The following is a 24,322-nucleotide window of genomic DNA, read 5'->3' on the forward strand; positions in this document are numbered from 1 at the left end:
GCTACGGGGATTTATGTAGGGGCGGACTGCCTTTACATAAATCCTGTGCGCTTTGGTGTGCACAGCCGAAAACCTACGCCAGCTGAGGACTGGATGGTAAATCGCGCAGACTCCGAGTCCGCACCCTCCGTTCCGCCCCCTTCACACCCCCTCCCCGCCCCCCGGCGTACTCGGTGGAAAGTGCCGATTTGCGAATAAAGTAATGCACAAATCGGCACTTTCCGCCAAAAATCATCCGTACGCCGGATGATACATGTCCCCCTATGTATTTTTTCAATAAATAACAGTCTTTGTAGCAGATTGCAACACTGGCCGCTATTTATTGAAAGTGTGAAATAACATTATTTTCTATGGAACAACAGATGCAGTGTATACACTCTGCATACACTGTGGCCGATGTTCAGTGAACAGCGGCCTCACAAAATAGCCTGTGCACACAATGGAAGTACAGCTCCTGGAAGTACTTTACATTTTGTGCTATGGGTTATTGGAGCGTGGGCACACCCGAAAGCGCCCACTTTCTAATTAACATAAAGTGATGTTCACCCAGACGGTACTGCAGTACACCACAGACAGCGGCTGTTCTGTGACACAGAACTGCCGCTGTTTTTACAGTGTCTGAATGTGGCCTTAAGACAATGTTGGTATATCCATAGACTAGGGGGGAGATTTATAAAATAGAATTGTCTTAGTTGCCCCTAGCAACCAATCAGATTCCACTTTTCATTCATCACAGGTCCTTTGGAATCTGATTGGTTGCTAGGGGCAACTAAGACGATTCAACTATTACACCAGTTTGATAAATCTCCCCCTATGTCATAAATGTTAATAGTGGGGTCACACCTATTAAGATAGTGGGAATGCCACATTGCTGTTTCTGTAGCTGCCACAGACTTCCCCGGAGACGCAGCCACCTCCTGTAAATGCAGCACTGATGTGCAGAAAAGGGGTCAAGAGTATCTTGTTCTTCCAACAGATACTGGCCCCCAAACAGGAACCCCCGCTAACCAGACATTTACAGATTAACCAAAATAGCATGAATGGCTGAAACCAGGAGGCTCTGCTGACATTGAATCCTGGTTTCCAGCCTTGCTCGTCCCGCAGTCGTAGGCACCCTCCAACCATCCCCAAGATCGGGCCCCTGATTTCCTGACTGCACAAGCTCACCTGACAATGCTGAGTTGTTCAGTCAGTAAAGCAGCCTGTGACACTGATCAGGATCAGCAACAAGAGCACAATGCTCTAGGTTATTCAAGCCTAATAAAAGCTGGGTGGTAATAGCATTGTTATTGGGGATTATGTGGCTAAGTGGATGCCCAGAAGACGTCATCATACATAACCGCAAAGGGTCAGCTGTACTGGTGCAAAGGTACACTGCAATTGTTTTGGATTCTTTAGCAGTGGAAACTCGTTTTTCTGGTCTGGATAGATCAATCATTCTTTACCATCTAAATGTCTGCAGCTTTGATGGATGCCAGGAGAATATGCCATGCCCCAACTATAAGGTTTGGCCGAAGAGAAATTAGAATATGGTGAAGCAGGCCTTACTGACCAATGCACAGGACTTTAGTATTGAGAACTTACTCCTGTGACTAAACTTATACAGATCCCTACAGTCGTGTCTCAAATGTGGAGGAAGCATTCCAGAAAGAGAAGAAAATGTTAAAGGGGTAGTCCCCCAAAAATGTTCCTTTTAAATCAACTGGTACCAGAAAGTTCCAGAGATTTGTAATTTGCTTCTATTAAAAATCTCAAGTCCTCCAGTACTTATCAGCTTCCGTATGTCCTGCAGGAAGTGGTGTATTCTTTCCAGTCTGACACAGTACACTCTGCTGCCACCTCTGTCCAAGTCAGGAACTGTCCAGAACAGTAGCAAATCCCCAAAGAAAACCTTTCCTGTACTCTTGTTATACTTTTGTTTGCAAAAAAATTTATTGACAAATTCAATAAAATATAATGAAACAGAAAACCTTTCCTGCTCTCCAGATTGTAAAGAATTCCACTTCATGCAGCAGCCGATAAGTATTGGAAGACTTGAGACTTTTTTATAGAAGTAAATTACAAATTTCTAGTACTTTCTGGCACCAGTTGATTTGAAAGATTTTGTGTGTGTATGTGTGTGTGTGTGTGAACTACCCCTTTAATAATTATGTTTCCACAAAAGTGCACCCATGGATGTTTGGCAGTGCCGACACTTCTTGTCATGTGGTATACACACAAATGTCTTGTAGCTTGCGTGCATAGATTTCTTTGGAATTATTAATAAAATATCTAAATTAAAGGAGCTCTATACTCTATAACGCCATATTTAAGTAGAGAAATTTCCAGCTTTCCATTTATGATTAAAGGGAACCTGTCACCTTATACTTACCTGATCGCGCCGGGTCCTGCTTCTTGAGACGGTCGGGTGACGGAGATTTCAGCGCCCGAAGCCTGGCACACGCGCTCCTGAGATGAGTCCAACGCTCATTGAGAATGACGGAGCGTCGGACTCACCAGTCATTCTCTAGTCAAGAAGCGGGACCCGGCGCGATCAGGTACGTATAAGGTGCTCTAGCGGGGGGTCGGGTGACAGGTCCTCTTTAATAACAAAATTGAATATGATCCAGCACATTAATATATTACGGCAGATATAGCTAGCCCGCACTGTTGCCAGAAGTATCCCCTTAATCAGGTGAGCGGTTGGGCATATGGTGTGGATGAATGAAGACAGTGGGGTGCTTGGATGAAAAGGCAGATGTGAACAATGGTAAAGAAGAGATTCCAGCACTCACCAGTCAGCGTCTTTTAAACTTTATTCCAAATAGAACATCGCAGGGAGGGGATGGTGGATCATTGAAGGTGCAGGCGCATCACCTGGGTGATGCGCCTGCACCTTCACTGATCCACCATCCCCTCCCTGCGATGTTCTATTTGAAATAAAGTTTAAAAGACGCTGACTGGTGAGTGCTGGAATCTCTTCTTTACCATTGTCAACATTAATATATTAGTTTTTATATACAGCTTCTACATGGATGTGTGTGTGTGTGTGTGTGTGCAAAATAGGAGAATAGATACTGCTATTATGACCCCCGAGTTCTCAGGTTCAAGAACACACATATAACACTGAATAAACAATTACATTAAATGCCTAGTCATCACAGCAACTGATAAAATACAAACTGTGTTTAACCCCTTCATGCACGGATGTCCAGGTCACACTGACGCAGTGTTCCTCCTCGTCTTCTAAGAGCCATAACAGTTTTATTTTTTCACCTACAACGCTGGTTTGGGGCTCATGTTTTGTGCCATAATCTATAGTTTTTATTGGTATCATATTGGTGTAAATGAAAAATTTTGATTGCTTTTTAGTATTTTTTTCTGCAATCCTGTTTTTTTTTTCTTAACCTCTTTTCATTTACACTGTTCACTGCACAGGAACAATATTGTCATATTTTAATAAATCGGACAATTCCACACGCTACAATACATTTTCTTTTACATATTTTGTAATTTGTAATATTTTCCTTTTTTATTATTTTATTAGACTTTATAAGTCCCCCTAGGGGATTTACATAAGCAATCATTAGATTGACATTGCATAGTATTGATCAGCATTATCAGCGCTCTGAGTCTGCCTCAGGCAAAGAAGTATTATTCCTCTGTCTGTTAGGAAAACAGATCACGACCCCCACAGGTTCTGATCAGTCAATAACAGGTACTGCTTCTGCCACTGACACCCTTAAAGTTTAAGGGCTTGATCACTGCTGGCCGTCATTATAACCAGCTCCTGGCACATTAACACCCCTCTAAGGAAGAACAATTTATAGATGTTCCAACTGCATGGGGCATCGGCACTTGGAACGTTTATACATACGTATTGCTAACATAAAGAGGCTAGTATGATAACTACATAATACTGTATAACATTTGTATTCTATAACCTTATATTCAGATGATGTTGTGCAAAGATCGTTGCTATATTAGCATCTAAAACAAGAGAGTGTGAATTGTTAGAAATGATCTGCTACTATACATATATCAGAGCTGTGACAGGCAAAGCCTACACATCACACAGGTAAAACCAGTCAGAAAGTAATATTCTGAATACCTTCTTTAATGGGCAGTGGGTATCTACTGGATTAAGTGAGTCACATCTAAGTTCAGCAAAAACTGAAATTTAATATTAAGGATTCTGTAATAAACATTAGTGGAACCAGGTAATCACTTGATACCAAGGGGACACATCATATAGCACATGTAATTTCTCTTAGGTCTTATTCACACGTTCAGTAAAGTTGTCCATAATTGCGGATCCGTAATCACGGTTCAACTTACAACATACTGATGTATATTGGGCTATTCACACAGTCCATTTAAAATTTGATCCATAATCCGTTCTGTAAAAAAAAAAGGACATGTCCTAGTGCGGATTGTGATTGCAGTACAGATTACCAATTGAAGTCTATGGGATCCGTCCGTGACATCCGCAAAAAACACAGATCAAATATATGCAAACTAGTACTATTTACATTTTACGGAAACGGATGCAATCATAGATAAATTAATACGGACCACGGAATAAAAATAGAGGGAGGTTTGGGGTCCAGAAAAATTACCGAACGTGTCAATGAGGCCTTATTATACAGGTAGCATAAAAAGCATTTTGACTTACGGTTTAGATTCAATACTGGATACTGGAGCGACATAGTTTGCTGGGATGTATCCTTCTGCCTTTCCTCGAGGCTTCAAGGCTTTAGCCCTCCACCAACTCTCATGGGTAAAATGTATTATGTGCATGTGGTCCCCAGCAAAAAAACTTAGTTCCTCATTCGTGCGAGCCTCATAATCATATAAAGCCACATAGGTTTCTTTTACATGGCTTTCTTTCCTTGAATGTATAATGATATTTTGGGGTGTCGCCTGGGGAGGCACAGGATGTAAACCAGAATTGTCCGCGTGACTATTGACAATAACAATCTCACTTACTTTGTAATTTTCTTTTTTACTTTTTTGTTTGCTGTCAGGGTTCATGCAAGGTGGTAAGCAACAGGAACAATGCTTCCTGCAGAGGTTCCCCATATTCACAATTGAAATTTTAATTCCTTGTCTTCTCAAATAGAGTTTCCGTACAGGTTCTTCTTCTCCGTCATATCGGTTAGTACAGACTATACCTGTATTGAGTGAAGTCCATTCATATATCCAATAATTCCAGCATCAGAGTTTATGGAAAAGGAAAGAAATAGGCAAATAAAACCTGGATCTCCATAACTAATAGTTTACAGCTATTGAAGTTTCCGAATCTGTCTGTATTTCACATTGAATGAAGAGGACACCTTGCTTAAGACGGCATCCAGGTAAACTGCTTTACTGGAATATCTCTTTTACTTCCTGGTTAAGGTATGTTTGTTTCTTTTACTAAGAGCCGCCCACTGTGCAAAGTCACTTCTCAGGCTCTTGTAGATTCCCCAGGAAGAGTACAGCCAGAAAGCTAACCTTTCTGGCACCTGCTGAGTGAGATAGAAAGGATTTAGCTTTAGGCACTTTTCCAGGAACATCAATATTTGTGCGTCTCCAGACACAATTCATGCAAATGAGCACCAGTATTCACTGTAGGGGCTGCGTTCACCTTAACCTGTCACAAAGCAGGCTCAGGGGGTGTGATATCTGAGAAAAAACCCCAGCCCTGAAATGTAACGTCACTATGTTACAGCACTGGAGTCTGTGTGCATAAGGCAGTGGTGGAGGAGCCGGGATAAGAACACACTCTGACAGGCTTTTTTCCTTCCTATAAAGATGGAATTTCCTATCTTACCTGTTATTTGCAAGCTGATATGTTAGTATGTATAGTCTTCTGAGGAATTGTTTATTTCTTTGGTGAGAGCCCTTTACACATTCTTCTAAAGATCTTCCTCTTTTATTTACAGTAATATCTTCATTCCCAAACACCTCAGCATTCCAACATTTCGGTATTAAAACTAAATCTCCCTCTGAACATTGCTCAGTACCGAACAAAATGGGGGGATAACTGTCAGCTGAACTACTGTTAAGCTGAAAGTCAGAGGTGTTCGGGAACAGATGTGGGGACGTTCTCGCTCCATGTTCCCCCGCAACAGAGAGTCTGGTAGGAGCGGGCGGCTATTTAAAGTTGCCTCCCTGCTCCTGCTTCTCTCAGCTGCGGGTACACACTGTAAAGAAGCTGATAGGTAAGCAGTGTGGCTGGCAGCGCAAGGGATTCCCGTCAATATGAAGTCTTTCCTCGGATCCCCACACAGGCCCGGAGCACTTCCCGCAACCCGCAAGGGGGCGAAGGTTCTCTGTGCATGCACGCGGGGGGAATCCGGGGAGAGAGATCACTGCTGGTGAGGAGCAGAGGCTGGGGAAGGGTGCAGGAGGTGCTCTGGGCCTGTGGCAGGATCCGGGGAGAGAGGTCACTACTGGCAGTAAGAAGGAAAGCTGATAGGTAAGCAGTGTGACCAGCAGTGCAGGGGATTCCCGTTAATATGATGGGAATCCCCGCTTCTTTACAGGGTGTTCCCCACAGCTGAAAGAAGCAGGAGCAGGGTGGCAAGTGTTGCGGAATCCCTGCTCTTTACAGTGACCCATGAAGTGCAAAAACCAATAAATGACATTTACATTGTTCCCTATGGGAACTTACAGTTTGGTTCTCGAACTGCTCGGTTTAGGAACAGCCTTCCAGAACTGATTATGTTCCAGAACCGAGGTCCCACTGTAGTTATATTCTGTAGTTTTCTTATATTTTTAATACAGGTTATAGTTTGTTTAACCCTTAGGGGACACAGCCAGTTTTCATTTTTGCGTTTTCGTTTTTCCCTCCTCGTGTATATAAGGCCATAGCACCTGCATTTTTCCACCTAGAGACCCAAATGAGCCCTTATTTTTTGCGCAACTAATTGTACTTTGCTATGGCAGATGTAATTTTTGCCTAAAATGTGCCGGGAAACCAGAAAAAAATTATATGTGTGGTGAAATTGAAAAAAAAAATGTTTTTTTTTTTTTTTATTGGGGGGGGGGGGGGGGGGGGGGTTTTTTTTTACTCCGTTCGCCCTGGGGTAAAACTGACTCGTTATATATGTTCCTTAAGTTGTTACGATTACAACGATATGTAACATGTGTAACTTTTATTTGATTTGATGGCTTGTAAAAAATTAAAACCTTTTAAAGAAAATATATGTTCCTTAAAATCGCTCCATTCCCAGGCTTATAGCGCTTTTATCCTTTGGTCTATGGGTCTGTGTGAGGTGTCATTTTTTTGCGCCATGATGTGATCTTTCTATCTGTACCTTGATTGCGCATATACGACTTTTGATCGCTTTTTATTACAATTATTCTGGATTTGATGCGACCAAAAATGCGCAATTTTGCACTTTGGGATTTTTTTGCGCTGACGCCGTTTACCGTGTGAGATCAGGAATGTGATTAATTAATAGTTCGGGCGATTACGCACGCGGCGATAGCAAACATGTTTGTTTATTTTTATTTATAAAATGGGGAAAGGGGGGTGATTCAGACTTTTATTAGGGAAGGGGATTTTGTGTTATTAAAAATACATTTTTCTTTTACTTTACACATATACTAGAAGCCCCCCTGGGGGACTTCTAGTATATGCACTCTGATCTCTCATAGAGATCCATGCAGTATAGTTATACTGCATGAATCCATGAGATCGGTGTTCTATTGCTTTTGGCTGTTGCAGCCAAAAGCAATAGAATGCCGAGCCGGGATCAGCGCCATTACGGCGCAGACCCCGGCCCGGGATGAATGCGGGGATCGCCCCCCCCCCCCCCGCAATCGCACCGCAGGGGGGCGATCCCCCCACTAGACCACCAGGGATGGAGATGAGCAAGTATTTAGAAGCAGCTGTCAACTTTGACAGCTGCTTCTAAGTACTTAATTAGCGAGCACGGCGATCGGACCGTGCCCGCTAATAGCCGCGATCCCGGGCTACATGCGGCACCCGGGATCGCGGCAGTTCAGAGGGGGGTCGCCGCGCGACCCCCCTCTGAACTCCCATAGCGGCACGAGGACGTTCAGTAACGTCCTGGTGCAGCTATAGGTTAATAAACACATTATAAATTAATTTCATTACATTATACAGTCATTTTCACTGATTAAAGTAAAAATCATCACAATCATACTGTTAGGAGTTCGCACTATGTTTTTGTCTCCATTTCACTGTTTTACATTCAATTTTGACATACCCAAAAACATGGTCAACACGTATGTATAAAAAGAAATGCTGCAATCCATTTTTTTTTATAATGTACATCAATGGTAAAGGGGTTCTGTGTATGGCATAAAGCTGCATCATTTTTATCACCCAAGTGGATAAAATGCACATAATACCCAAAGGGTGTGTTCAGAAGTGCTAGAATTTACATATACACTGAAACCTTGGAATTATGAGCATAATTTGTTTGCGGGAATGTGCTTGTAATCCAAATCACTTGTATATCAAAGCAAATATTCCCATAAAAAAGAAATTAAACATAGACGATTTGTTCCACAAGCCAAAAATAAGGTAGGTAAGGTGATCTGTATCAATAAAGAACACTGCGTCAGTAAATAAAAAAGGGGTTAATCAGTTACCCCTCCCTCCACACGCAACTTACCAGGTGGCTGCAAACTTGCTAGTGCTGGTACCTTCTGGTACTAGTGCTGCCTGCCTGGAGAAGCTATTGGTGAAGGTGTTTTTTAGGGGTCAGAGGGATGCAGCGTACACCATTCAGTGCCAAGGGTAGGCAAGATGGCTGCGACGCGAGCACGGCAGTGCAGGAGATGCTGGACAAGGCCCTGGGGAGTTACTCACCGCTTGAATTATGGCTGTACACGCAGGATCTTGGCTGCCTGAATACAGGAGTATGAGGGCACCACATCCTCACTCACACTCAGAAGGGGATTAATTATACATGGTGTAAAGTAGAATTGACTCAGTTGCCCCTAGCAACCTATCAGATTCCACCTTTCATTTTCCAAAGGATCTGTGAGGAATGAAAAGTGGAATCTGTCTGGTGGCTAGGAGCAACTACGACAATTATACTTTTCTACAATTGATAAATATCCCCCTCAGTCCTCTAGCAGCAGGGAGAGGAGTAAGGCGGAGCTGCTCGCTTCAGCCGAAGGATCTCTGCATTTCTACAGGATCGGGGTGACTGTAATGTTCTAAAAGAATGCTGCTTTATGCTTCAGTGAAGAGCCAAGGAGGCCTGGCCCAGGAACTAGAGATGATCGAACAGGGCCGGGGTTCAGGTTCGTACAAACCCGATCAATCATCACTTGAAGGGAAGGGGAAGGTGGAGACAGCCTGAGTACCGCCTGAAAAACAGGGATACAGCCTGCTTTATTGGTAAGCAAGCTTGATCCATAGCACCCTATATTTTTATCTGCTATGCCCAGATATCCAGGGCCACCTGAGGTGAAATCTGAAATGCCCCCCCCCCCCCCCTGTGCCCTATTACTTGTAGTGTAGTTTGCAGTCCTGACTTCCTTGCATTCTACGTCTGTGTCCAGTTATCATTTGCAGGTCATGGAGTCAATGAGGTCAGTGGTGCGTAGCAGACAATAGGATTTATGACCACTCCATAAAATCTGCCATTTTTAAAAGCTATAGAAAAAACAAAGGGCGACAGCGCTCCATGGCGAGGATCAGAAGGGCAAGGTGAAAAAGGGATAGGGGTGCACGGCAACCCTCACCTGATGTGGTTGTGCAAAGGGAGGCACAACACTCTGCAGCGTATATATCAAGGACCGCAGCCACTCCTGATATCCAACAGGAAACAATGATGCAAACAACCTCCAACTCCAAACTACACGGATTATGGGGCGCAGGTCCAACTTGAGATCGAGGCACAGTGAGTAATAAAAATATATTTTATTGTGGAGACTCAACGCGTTTCGGAACCGCACCGGTTCCTTTCTCAAGAGTCATGAGCCATCATGACTCTTGAGAAAGGAACCGGTGCGGTTCCGAAACGCGTTGAGTCTCCACAATAAAATATATTTTTATTACTCACTGTGCCTCGATCTCAAGTTGGACCTGCGCCCCATAATCCGTGTAGTCTGGAGTTGGAGGTTGTTTGCATCATTTTTAAAAGCTGTCATTTTAACTCTTTTCACCTTATCGCAGACGCGGCCCTGCAGATATAATTATGAAATGCTCTTGAAATTTTTTCATTTTATTAACAGTCAATGCCCCCTATGTTTTTCTCCTGATGACCGGTTGTATAAAATTAGGCCACTTATAAATTATCTGTCTTAGGCTGGGTTCACACACAGTATATTTCAGGCAGTATTTGGTCCTCATGTCAGGTCCTCATAGCAACCAAAACCAGGAGTGGATTAAAAACACAGAAAGGCTATGTTTACACAATGTTGAAATTGAGTGGATGGCCGCCATATAACGGTAAATAACTGCCATTATTTCAATACAACGGCCGTTGTTTTAAGATAACAGCAAATATTTGCCATTTAATGACGGCCATACACTCAATTACAACATTATGTGAACAGAGCCTTTCTGTGTTTTCAATCCACCCCTGATTATGGTTGCTATGAGGACCTGACATGAGGATCAAATACTGCCTGAAATATACTGTGTGTGAACCCAGCCTTAGGGTACAAACCCACTTGCCGGATCCACAGCGAGTCCCCTCGCTGCGGATCCCGGCCCTATACTCTCAATGGCAGACAAACTAACAGCAGGGATGTACATCCCTGCTGCGAGTTTGTCCGCAGCCCACCCCGTTAACCCCCTGCCGGCTGGACACTATACATTACCGGGTCCCCGCTCCGGCGGTTCCTGGCACGTCCCGCCCGGCCAATCAGTGCGCTGCCCCACCGCAGCGTACTGATTGGCTGAGCGGGAGGTGCAGACACCGGGAGCCCCCAAGCAAGCAGAAGCGGGGACCCCGTAATGTATATTGTCCAGCCGGCAGGGGGTTAACGGGGGGGCTGCGGACAAACTCGCAGCAGGGATGTACATCCCTGCTGCGAGTTTGTCTGGCATTGAGAGTATAGGGCAGCACAGAGGGGACTTGCTGCGGATCCGGAAAGTGGGTTTGTAACCTAAAATGTATCAATTGACTGATTTCTTTTTGTGGTAATAACCTTGGGGTGCATATACTTATCCAAGTGATTCTGAGACGTTTCTAATGGAACTAGGGATGAGCTAATTTAGAGTAGGAACGAAGTGAAATGCTTTGTTCCTACCTGTGATCCAATAGACAGGCCGAAACGCGTTGCCAAATAAATGCTATACTGAATCACGCCTGTGTACCAACCTGTGAATATTACTGTATCTCCAACTTACTTGTGCTCATCCAACGTTCGGGGTTCTTCTAGTCCTGATGACCCCTTGTGGGTCATAAGTCTGCACGTTCCTACCAACCTTGGTGGTGACAACCCGAGGAGAAGCTGCGTTTTTTGTCTGAGTGACACCCTTTGCTTACAGTAGAGTTGTGCCTATTTCTTGCACAAGTCCACCAGATAAGTGCGTTTATCTAGCACTCCATCTTTTAGCCTTATTGCACCAGGAGGCACTCCTCTTCTGTTTTTTATTTCACATACACATGATGGCAGACTACTATTGGAGTCTCTAGTGTGATTGTCCTGATGACACACACAAAAGAAAATGAACATAACAATAACTATTAATTATTGTATTTATTAATGAAATCATACAGTCTATGACATCAGACTGTCTACTGATGAGCTGTAGCTAAAATAATAATATCCTTGCAATTCAGAATGCTTTTCAAAACATGCTGCATTAATAATTAATATAAAATATATCAAAAACTAGAGCCAATCTGACAAAATCAAAGTCATTCTTAATCAGCACTATAAAGTTAATATACTGTAAAACTGTTCAGACATTGTCGCCACCAAAATCACTGTATATCAGTGTTATATATTGACAGATTGTTACACACGCATTCCCCTTACAAAAACTGCAAGAAGCAAATAAAGGAGCACGTTGCACGTGCATAAAAAAAAATCGTTAACATTTGCCACAATTACTGCCGGCCAAGAAATTACAAAATCTTAAAGACAATCTTATAGCTTTTGTAATGGCAACTCACTGGCACTATGCCACAGGGACAAAAAAGATGTACTTATGGCGAGTATTATTCACACAGAAACCACAATGTCAGAAGGTCTGCCACTGAAAAACAAATACCCTCTTGTGTTGCAGATTACAATAAATACAATGGGGGGGGGAGGGGTATTGACTTATCTGACCAAATACTTATACCCATTGAGATAATGCAGAAAGCATGCAAATGGTACAAAATATCAGACATATATCTGGTACAGATTGCAATTTACAACTCCTATGTCTTATTCAAAAAGTCTGGGGGAAGTGGTACATTTCTACCATATTAGGAAATAATCATTGAAAAAATTACTGTACCCCACTACAGGCCCTAGGTTGCCAATTCAATCAGAGGATGCAAGAAGACCATTTGAAAGGCAATTTATTGAAGCTATTCCTTCAACACAAAACCAAAGACGTCCTCAAGAAGGTGCCATATCTGCTCGAAACAAGGTTTTAGGTGAGACAAGAGATATTTTTGTCTAGATTGCCATTCTCTGTCACCACTGTGTATTGGAAATGGTTTTAAAATCTTTCACACGGTTCTAGTCCCTAGAAAAAAATTACAGCCTCTGTTGTGGCAATACATTGTTTTATTTCCTTTATTGTACTTTTATTTTATTTTATTTTACTTGTAAATTCCCAGCAAAAAAAATAACCTTTTGGGGGGCGTGGTTTGCCTATGGCGGAGTGAGAAGCACGGCGCTTGAGCTCCCGGTCCTCGGCCACCTTCCCGCCGCCCTAACCACAAATACCAGGTACCCACCCACCTGATTTCATGAGGGGACGCTCAGGAAAGACACCGACTCCTCTCGGTCCCGAAACTCCAGGGATAAACCAGTTTTTCACCGCTTCCCAGCGAGGCAAAGGCGCTAAGAGGGGACCTAAGATAGCGACGCGGACCTCGCGCACAGCCTCACCTCATGCTGCGGAGAGCCAGCGCTCTACCTTCCCGGCCCTGAGCAGAGATGCTGACAGAAGAGAGGCCTTCCCTGACTCGGAAGAGGAAGATTGGAGCCTGAGAGACCTGGCGAGATATATCAGGTCCTTGCCTACGAAACAGGACTTTGAAAAGTGCGTCAGTCGCATTGAGGCAACCTAGAAGAAAGAGCTGCGATCTTTGCAGCAGGACATAGGCTCCAGGTTTGATGACATCGATAAGATACATGACGGCTTGCAATCACAATTGTTGGCACATCGAGAGGTTATACAATATCAGTCAGTGAAGATTGAGGAGCTTATTGGGCGTCAGGAGGATGCTGAGAACCGTAATCGCAGAAATAACTTGAGGCTTCGGGGCCTAGCTGAGACAGTGACAGAGCTGGACGCTGCTGCCCAGGCAATATTTGCCAAGATACTCCCATCTGGTTTGGCGGGCCCGGTGGAGCTCGATAGGATCCACAGAGCATTGGGACCCAAACCCCCTCCTAATGGTAGACCTCACGATGTCATATGTAGGGTGCACTTTTATAAGGTTAAAGATGCCATCATGTCTGCGGCCCGGGAGCATGGTGCGGTGGACTATGAGGACTCCTCGGTGATCCTCTTGCAGGACTTATCCGGGCGCACCCTACAACTCCGCTGGGCACTGAGGCCCTTATTAGACTTATTTAAAAGCAATGGCATTTCATACAGATGGGGGTTTCCTTTCCAGCTACGAGCCCACAAAGATGGCGTCACAGCTATATTTCGCCAACTTGGCGACTTGCCCGAAAGTATTGGGAACTTTTGAATTGTCGAGTTTGCTTGCCGGAGTGGCCAGTCCCGCCTATGCTCCTAGATGACCCGACACATACCACACAGGCTTGGTCGCCGGTGAACACCAGGAAGCGCCACAGGAATAGAACCGATCCGGCTGCACCTCAGATGGACACTTAACTCTCTTGCTCTGGTTCTCTCTCATGGGAAGCTTGCTTCTGGCCGGGGAGCTATCTGTTATACCTGCTAAATGTCCTCTGGACTGTGGCTTGCAATTTGTGTGATCTTTCCTTTTTTCCTTTTTTTTTTTTTTTGGTCACTTAGGTAGTACTGTTTAAGGGAGGTTTGCAAAATCCACAGTTGGTCTAATCTCTGTGTAATATTACGCATTGCGCATTTTCTGATCAGGGATTTAATAATTCAGATAAATGTGTAGTCATGCTACCATTGCAGAGTTGCTTAGGGGATTTATTCAAAAAAATAACCTTTTTGTCCCACAATAAAGCCCAACGGCCGACCAAAAAAAAAGATTTATCTTACTTCTCGGTATCATGAAGTGCCCTACGCCCTAGCAGTGTACTATGTGTACTAGTAGGGTACTCTTGTTACTCAACCATGGTAACATTCGATTGCTTTTCTTTAGCAGCTTGTTGTTGGTCTACGTACAAATTACAGCCCACACACTGCAAAGTGTGAACAAAAAGATTTTTTTAATTACATTTTTGTGCCATGTTGTAACAAAAGTTTTAAAAAATAATAATAATAAAGTACAGCGGCAATTGTACAATTTAGGACTTGTTGAATAGCTTATGGTGGCTAATAATATTTTTTTCTTTGTAGGGCCACTACAAAAACAGTATGGCGGTATCTAATGGCCTATGTAAAAACTACCTCATTGTAGGTGTACATACACCATTCAGACATTTGTTTACTCCAAAGTAGTTAGCTAACATATTTTGATAAAAGTTTTATCAACTGTACTATCAAAAATTTGTAGTAATACAAATGACAATAAAAATGTGTTTTCTATATTTTAGTTGTCTGCTCCCAATTTAAAATAAACATGGGATTAAAAGAAGTCCCACGAACACTAAAAATCGATAGGGGTGAGGGGATTGTCAAAACAATAAACAGGTAAACTGCTAGCTGCAACGTCACGTCTGTAGCTGACTGATTGCTCACTAAGCTAATCAGTGACTGGGGCGGGACATGTCTTGTGAAAAAACTAATTAAAAATAGTTAAATAGTCATGACATGCAAATCGGTTGCAAAGATATTACAGTTTAACCTCTTCATGTTAGTTCTACAATATGAAAAAATATGGATCATGACGCAGAACAAATCTTTATACAGCCCAGTAGGCATAAAAATGAAAAAGTTATAGATTTGTAATAAGCAACACGCTCAATATTAAAAAACAGAAAATATTTTAAAAATGCTAAAAAACCTTTATAAATAAAGTATAAATGTAAACACACTGACCCACAGAATATAGATAACCTGTAACTTTTACTGTAACTTACACAATATAGGAACAAAATCCCTCAAAGTTGAAGTCCAGCTGTAGCAAAATTCTGACAGTTGGCAGGGGAGAAAATAAACCATTGCTTACCTCTCCCCGTGCCCACGATGTCTCGCCTAACCGGAAGGCATTTTTCCCCGAGTTGTGGTGACGTCATGACTTGGGGGGAAAATGCCCGTCCTGGCTGATGGATTGCAAGCTTAGCCAGTGACGGCATCGGCATCCCCCCCCCCCCCCGCCTCAGTCACTGGCTGGCTGAGCGGGCAGTCCATCAGCCAGGTTCTTGATGTCAGCTCTGCAGGATATCCCGGAGCGGCACTGCAAAGGTGAATTAGTATGGTTTGTTATGTTCCCCAATGCCCCTGCAGTTTGAAAAGAAATTCCTGTGGCCGGAAACCTTTTCTTCTCTCCGAATAACCTCATAAGATCTCACTGCCTAATGTAGTGTGAAATGGTGAAAATTATGACATATATTACAGCCCATTTTGTGGTGTTTGTTTCCAGGCTTAGGTGGACATGCCTATTACACACTTTCGTATTGTTATTGGATCTTGGAAAAGTAGCCCTCAATTAGACATATAGACCGAAAAATTAGTTAAGGGCCAGATAAAGGTCAGAATACAGCAATTTTAATCACATTTATTTAAAAAAGTAAAAAAATTTGTAAAACTTGCAAATAAAATAAAAAAAAGTTATATAAATTGGGTATCGTTGTAATTGTAAAGAGGAACCTGTCACCCCCCATGCCGGGGTGACAGGCTCCCGACCCCCGCTAGAGCCCCCTATACTTACCTGATTGCGCCGGGTCCCGCTTCTTGATCCGGTCCGGTGACAGAGATTTCAGCGCCCGAAGCCCGGCACGCACGCTCCTGAGATGAGTCCAACGCTCATAGAGAATGAATGGAGCGTCGGACTCACCATTCATTCTCTATGGGCATCGGACTCATCTCATGAGCGTGTGTGCCAGGCTTTGGGCGCTGAAATCTCCGTCACCGGACCGGATCAAGAAAAGGGACCCAGCGCGATCAGGTAAGTATAGGAGGCTCTAGCAGGGGGGGGGGGGGGGGTCGGAAGCCTGTCACCCCGGCACGGCAAGGATTCACAGTTACGTCCATAAACAGGGTGGTCCAAAAGTAGGTGGGCAATATGTGTAATAGGGTTATGAAGGGGGAAATTTATCAAACATAATGTAAAGTGAAACTGGCTCAGTTGCCCCTAGCAACCAATCAGATTCCACTTTTTATTCCTCATAGACTCTTTGGAAAATAAAAGGTGGAATCTGGTTGCTAGGGGCACTGGTTCAGTTTTAACAGATAAATCTCCCTTAAATCTGTCTTCCTTTCAAATAACCCATATTGTCAAATAATCCGTAAACCGTAAGAACAAATTGGGTTGAAACATGGAGGAGGATGCAGGAAGAGGAGGAGCTGAGGTGAGCTCTCCTGCCCCCTGATCGCGCTGGATGGCTAAGAGCTGAAGGTGTCTGGGCCTCTGTGATGGAACCTGTTAAGGTTTCTGCCTAAGGATCTAAGCCAAAGCTGGCGGAAAGTCTGATGTGGTGCCGGAGTACGGATAGCTCTGTGAAAATTAGCCCTGCGTGAGAGGCAGGGCGGTTGAAACGGAGGAACTAGGGTGTACATCCCTTGAGAGAGACCTTACCCAGCGGTCGGAGCCGGAACAGTGGCCGGAAGCCCGAGGGGGAATCGTGTGAGAGACGAGCCGACTCGGGCCAAGGTGCAAGCCGGGATTGAGACATGTGACGAGGACGCGGTCACGTGGGAACGCGAGGACCCGAAGTGAGAGTCGGGTTCCCTCGGTTGGTGCGGACAAGGCGTCCTGAGCCCTACGAGTCCCGGGAGTCTACCGGGGGCCTTGGATGCGCCAGTGAGAGAGGCCCAGGGCCAGGAGAGAGACTCGTGGAGGTCTGCCGTTTAGAGCGGTGTACTGGACTGAGGACCACGTGGGGACAGTCACAAGTGGTGAGATCTCTCCATGTATGTTTTTCTTTTATGCGACCCTGCTAGCTCCGGGACGGTACGGCACATTACACAGCTTATGATTAACACAGTACGCTAGCCGTTGACACAAAACTATGTGTATGCCTATATGGAGCTAAGAAGAGCTGGGCTACTGTTTGTGTTACTGCTGCAAAGTTCTGTATAACTCACCCCTACTGGCACTGTGAAGTGAGCAGGACTAAGTAAAGGAACCGAACTGTGTATCTATGCAATATAGTACCATCATTTTTTTAAAATCTGAGATTATTGCACAGTTGTATATACCATATCTCCATTGGTATAAAAGAAGAAAGTGGTGCTGTGATAAGAAATCAAGTTGTGGGTTTATGCATCGCAGTACCAGTATCTTGTAAAATTTGGAACTGTCTCTTGGTTAAGCTTGGACTGGACCTTAACTACATATGGAGGGGGAGGGAGCGGTTATTTGACTTTGGTTATAATAAGGATTGTTTGCGGGAAGCTGCTCTCTATTGCCTCTGTTACATGTTTGATCTGTGATTTTGCTTTCAGTAAACAGGGGCGGAGGGGGTAAGGGGATTGAAGTAAACTAAATGTGTTATGATGTCTAAACTAAAGAAAGATCCCCAAAGTCCAGGTGGTGAGGGCAAAGAGAGAAAACATGGTAACAAACTAGACAAATATTTATCCCCCTCACAGGTAGGGGGTAAAACCAGAACTGCAACTAAAACACTGAGTGAACCTCTGATAGAGGATGGGGAGGCCATTAGGAGCAAACAGGAGAGATCAGGGGAGAACTCTGCCCTGGAGAAAATCTTGGAGGCTGTAAACAAGTGCAATTCCTCACTAGAAACACTAACAGGCCAGGTGGGCTCAGTCCAGGCAGAAATAGCCTTGATGAGAGGTGATATGGGGAAGATAAGGGAAAGATGTGATGAGGCAGAAGGGAGAATTAGTGCAGTGGAAGATGAGATTCAGACAATGAAGAAGAAAATAGCGGAGCTGGAAAGTAGCAATAGGGACCTGAAGGACAAAACTACAGACTTAGAAAACAGGTCTCGAAGAAATAACGTAAAAATAATTGGGATCCCAGAGAAAGAAGAAAAAGATAATCCGACGACATTTGTGTTTGAATGGTTAAAGAAGCAATTTGGTGACGTCCTCTCAGAAGGTTTTGTGGTTGAAAGAGCACATAGGATTCCTGGCAAGCCTCCCCCAGAGGGAGGATATCCTAGGCCTTTAATTGCCAGAATTCTATCTGCAGGTGATAGGGACATTATTATGCAGAGATCCAGGAAAAAGAGGGACTTAATGTATAATTCTGGTAAAGTGTCAATATATACGGATTTTGCCTCCCAAACCAATAGGGAGAGGATGGGATTCAATAATATCAAAAAACGTTTACGGTCTGTTGGTATAAAATATGCTTTGCTTTTTCCAGCCAAGTTGCGGGTAGTACACAATGAGAGAGTATGGTTTTTCAGTTCGGCCGAGGAAGCAGGGAAATGGCTGGACACTGAAGGCGTTAAATAACAAATGATATGATGTGATGGATGGCGCGATTAAGGGGGGTTAACTCATGAGTAGGAGCTTACACCCGGATAAAACTGGGGTGTGGGTGATGGGGGTGTGGGGGAGGCGAGAGGTGGGAGGGGAGAGGGGGGCGGGTGAGGGGGGAGAAGGGTGGGGGGTGGGACGTGAGGGGGGAGAAGGGTGGGGGGTGGGACGTGAGGGGGGGGGGTAGGGGGGGTGGTCGGGCAGGTATGGTTCGGTTTCTCCTCTCTCTCCTTACTTTTTAGGTGACTTTTCTCCTCTAAAAAGGTGACTTTTCTTCTCCTTACTTCTTCCCTTTCTCTGGGAAAACTCAAGGTGGACCTAGATAGTATGAGTGGAGGATGAGTACTAGAATAATGGCATGGAACACGAGGGGTTTAAATGATAAGGTTAAAAGGCACATTGTTTTGGGGGTAATTAAAAATTATTTGCCAGGTATAATATGTTTGATAGAGACGCATCTCACTAAATCAACAGTAGCATATTTAAACAGGCCCTGGTGGTCTGCTCAATATCACTCGACTTATTCAGCTTATTCACGGGGTTTATCGGTTTTAGTACACAGGTCAGTTATGTGGCAATTATTAGATGAAGTGATAGACAAAGAAGGGAAATACATAATACTTCACTGTAAGATTGGTACTTTAGAGTGTATCTTAGTTTTTGTATATGTGCCACCGCCGTATTCATCCTCCACTCTGAGTCGGGTGTTGGAAATAGCGACCAGATGGGTGGAGCTGCCACTCATGATTATGGGGGATATGAATTGTGTAATGAACGAGAGAAGGGATAGGTTAAGGGTAAATATAGTAAGGAGTATACCTACCACCACACCATTATACAGATTATGTAGGGAGGTTGGTCTTAGGGATATATGGAGAGAAAGGAACCCAGAAGGAGTGGCCTACTCATGCTTCAATAAAACGTGTCAAACCAGTTCAAGGATAGATATGGCATTGGTAAATGACGGTTTTGTGCGGTTTATAAGAGATATTCAGTACAAAGCCCGAGCGGTATCGGACCACGGTATATTGAGTGTAGATATACTAACAGGGAATAGAAGGGGTAATGGTGCTTGGAGGATGAATGCTCATTGGTTTAAACCCTTAAGGTCAAAGCCTATTTTCGTTTTTGCGCTTTTGCTTATTCCATTTTAAGTTTAAAAGTCCATAGCGCTTGCATTTTTTCACCTAGAGACGTATATGAGCGCTTATTTCTTGCGAAACTAATTGTACTTTGCAATGACAGGCATTATTTTTCCATAACATATGCTGCGAAACCGGAAAAAAATCATTTGCGCTGTCAAATTGAAAAAAAAACCAATTTGTTTTGATTTCGGGGAGTTTTGCATTTACGCCGTCCGTCCTATGGTAAAACTGACTTGTTATGCATGTTCCTCAAGTCGTTACGATTACTATGATATATAACATGTATAACTTATATTGTATCGGATGGCCTGTAAAAAATTCAAACCATTGTTAACAAATATACGTTCCTTAAAATCGCTCCATTCCCAGGCTTATAGCGCTTTTATCCTTTGGTTTATGGGGCTGTGTGAGGTGTCAGTTTTTGCGCCATGATGTGTTCTTTCTATCGGTACCTTGATTGCGCATATACGACTTTCTGATCGTTTTTTATTACATTTTTTCTGGATTTGATGGGACCAAAAATGTGCAATTTTGAACTTTGGAATTTTTTTGCGCTGACGCCGTTTACCGTGCGAGATCAGGAATGTGATTAATTAATAGTTCGGGCGATTACGCGCGCGGCGATACTAAATATGTTTATTTATTTATTTATTAATTTATATTTATAAAATGGGAAAAGGGGGGTGATTTGGACTTTTATTAGGGGAGGGGATTTTTTATTAATAAAAACACTTTTTTACTTTTATTTTTACTGTAACTAGAAGCCCCCCTGGGGGACTTGTATATAGACAGCACTGATCTCTCATAGAGATCAATGCTGTGTATATACACAGCAAAGATCGATTAGATCGGTCATAGATTGCTATGGCCTGCTGCAGGCCATAGCAATCTATTGCCAAGCCGGGATCAGCGTCATTCCGACGCTGAGGCCCGGCACGGGCAGAAGAACGGATCTCCCCCCCGCGATCGCATCGCGGGGGGGAGATCCGACCCACTAGACACCAGGGATGTGTTTACCTGAGCCTCTAAGTGCAGCTGTCAGGTTTGACAGCTGCACTTAGAGGTTTAATTAGCCGGCGCGGCAACGGGACCCGCGCCGGCTAATAGAGGCACTGCCCGGCTGCACGTGTCAGCCGGGATCAGCGCCGTTCAGAGCGGGGTCCCGGCGGGACCCCGCTCTGAACACCCCGAGCGGCACCATGACGTATCAGATACGTCATGGGTCGCTAAGGGGTTAAGCTGATAGATGGAGAGGGGAAGATACGAGAAGAGTTGGAGGAGATGTTAAATATGAACTGGGGTTCTGCCCCAGATAATGTGGTGTGGGATACGGCGAAAGCCTTTCTTAGGGGCCTACTCAAAAAGGAGATCTTTAGGAAGAGGAGAGAGTTTAGAGAAAGAGAGAAGGAGTTGGAGGGGAAGGTGATAACAACAGAGAGGGAGTATGTAGAGAATCCCAATGAGGGAGTAAAGCTTGAGTGGATGAGTGCACAGAGTGAATACAACTTGTTTCTGGAAAAGAAGGCCATGAACAAGTTGTTCTTTCTGGGAAGGGGAAAATATCTTCATGGGAGTAGGCCGAATAAGAGGTTGATGGCAATCATATCAAGCCAGGAAGGTAGTAAGTCGATTTCTGTGATTAGGAATAGTGAGAGAAAATTAGTGCACGCACAGAGTGGAATCATGGAGGTTTTTGTAAATTATTATAGGGAGCTCTATGAGACAGAGAGTAGCTTTGTATTGGAGGAGGTAGAAGGGTATTTGGATAACATTGAATTCCCTACATTGTCAGAGACACAGAGGAACGAGCTAGGGGAGCCTTTAAGGGTAGAAGAACTGGAACAGGCCCTTAGAGAGGTTAAGGGTAACAGGTCCCCAGGAGGTGATGGGCTACCCTTCGAGACTTACAGGAGATTTAAGGGAATACTAATTCCAGCATTATGTAGGGTAATGAAGGGGGCATTGGAGTTAGGTCAACTTCCCAGCTCAATGATAGAGGCAGGGATTACTCTGATACCCAAGGAGGGGAAAAACTTAGAGGAAGCTGGAGCGTATAGACCTATATCCCTCCTAAATGTAGATATCAAGCTTTACGCCAAAGCCCTGGCCAATCGTCTTAAACAAGTTATTTCTGAGGTGGTTCATGTGGACCAGGGGGGTTTTGTTCCGGGGCGAGTCATCACTCAGAACATCACCAGATTGTTCCACAATTTACAGATGAGGGGGGGGGGGGGGGTCCCACTCCATCCTGTCGTTGGATGCTGAGAAGGCCTTCGACAGGGTGGAGTGGGCTTTCCTTTGGAAGGTGATGGAAAGGTTTGGCTTGGGAGAAGGATATATAGGAATGGTGAAGCTACTTTATGGTGATGTTCAATCACGGGTGATAATAAATGGGGAGTATTCGGATAGCTTTAAGCTGAGCAGGGGGATGCGACAGGGGTGCCCCCTGTCCCCTCTGCTGTTTATTCTTGCCCTGGAACCATTAGCTATAAAGATTAGAGCGGATAAGAGAATAAGGGGGTTTGGTGTGTGAAAGGGTGCGAGGATAAAGTAAGTTTGTTTGCGGATGACATGCTTCTCTTTGTGAGTGACCCGTTAGACTCGCTAGAATATATAATTACGGTAATCGAGGAGTATGGGGGCTATTCTGGGCTTAAAATCAACTGGAGCAAATCCATTCTCCTCCCCGTATCTGAAGACTTAAGGAGGGGGAGCGGTCTGGAGGGAAGTAGAGTCAGAGTGCTCAACCAGGGGGAAAGCTTTAGATACCTGGGCATAGAGGTTACCAATGAGGTACGAGAATATCATGAAAAGAACACCTTCCAGGTCCTTAAAACAATCAGCAACAAAATAGATGTCTGGACTGGTTTGATCCATTCCAAAGCGGAAAGAATCACGTTGGCCAGGGCAATAATCCTTCCAAAATTGCTGTACGTATTGAATGCCTCCCCGGTTTGGGTAGATGACAATACCTTTAGGAGGGTGGAAATTATTCTGAATAGATTAATTTGGGGTAGAAAGAGGGTAAGGCTGCGCCTTAAATTCTTTTGCCTTCCCAAGAGGGAAGGGGGTGTTGGTTTCCCTGACATAAGATTATACTTTTTAGCCGGCCAGTTGAATTTCCTGTGGAATAGGAATAAGATAGAACTATATAAATATTGGGAGAGAGAGGTGGAAGGTAGGTATGCAAACATGGTTGAAATATTGGAAGCAGATTATCTGAGAGGGGGAAAATGGGGGGGATGCCTGGCTGCAGATATGGTAACTAGAGTATGGGAGAGTTTAAGGGGATTGTTTAAAATAAATTACTCTATGGAATGTACCCCATTATGGAATAATAGAAGATTAATGGAAGTGTGTAAAATGGGCACTCTGAAGGGTCTCAGGAGAGCGGGTGTAGTGAGAGTACACGACGCTTTTGATGGGGGGGAATTAAAGGCCTGGCAAGTAATAAAGGAAGAGTTTAATCTGAAAGAACGGGTCTGGTTTGAATATGTGCAGCCTTTGAGTCATCTAGGGATAAAAAACTCTTTAGAGTAGATCAAACCCCTGATATAATTTCCCAGTTAAGTAATGGAATCGAAATTAGGAAGGGGCTCTCACGTATTTATAGGAAATTAACACCAGAAACATGGGAGGTGAGTAGAAGTGGCAGAAGGGGGAAGTGGGAAAAGGAGTTGGGGAATATTTCAGAGGCACAGTGGGAGAGGATATTGAACAATATTCAGGATGTTTCTAGTAATCAGAATCACCAGATAATTCAGCTTCATATTTTATATAGACTGTACTATACCCCCGACTTCTTGGTAAAAATAGGCAAGAGAGAGGCTGCAACCTGTGCAAGGTGTGGAGGGGAGGCAAAAACTTGGACACATATTTTTTGGTCTTGTACGGCATTGCAGGGATTTTGGAAGGAGGTATTGGAGGAAATTGAGGGAGAGTTGGGAATACAAATAACACCTTCTCCCTCATTGATAATGCTAGGTGATGATACACTTATAGTTAGCGTGAACAAAACTAAGAAGAAAATTATAAACAAAAGATTATTTGTAGCCAGGTTGCTGATTATTAGGAACTGGAATACTGCAACCACGTTGCATGTTGGTGCATGGAGAGAAATGGTAAAATTGTATAGCAATTATGAGAGAGTTTATAAGGGATATGAGAATTTAAATATAATTTTCCTTTTATGTGCCCGAGGGAGGGGGGGGGAGGGGGTGGGGGGGAGGGATTAAATTGTATTTGTTAATGTTAAGTTATGGACGTGTTCATATTTTTGCATGTGTTGGATTAAAATAAAAAAAAAATTTAAATTAAAAAAAAAAATTGG

At 43.8% G+C, this 24,322-nt stretch overlaps 1 protein-coding gene across 1 annotated transcript in view; it reads right to left on the reverse strand.

The window, feature by feature from the left end:
- Window positions 1-5,379, reverse strand: part of FRK (fyn related Src family tyrosine kinase) — a 63,121-nt gene extending 57,742 nt beyond the window's left edge. Inside the window, exon 1 of the mRNA XM_069974870.1 lies at window positions 4,655-5,379. Coding sequence (XP_069830971.1) covers window positions 4,655-5,061 — 407 coding nt within the window. The 5' untranslated portion in view covers window positions 5,062-5,379. The remainder of the gene's footprint in view (window positions 1-4,654) is intronic.
- Between the last annotated feature and the right edge of the window lie 18,943 nt (window positions 5,380-24,322).

Source organism: Dendropsophus ebraccatus, chromosome 6, assembly GCF_027789765.1.
Source record: "Dendropsophus ebraccatus isolate aDenEbr1 chromosome 6, aDenEbr1.pat, whole genome shotgun sequence".
NCBI lineage: Eukaryota > Metazoa > Chordata > Amphibia > Anura > Hylidae > Dendropsophus > Dendropsophus ebraccatus.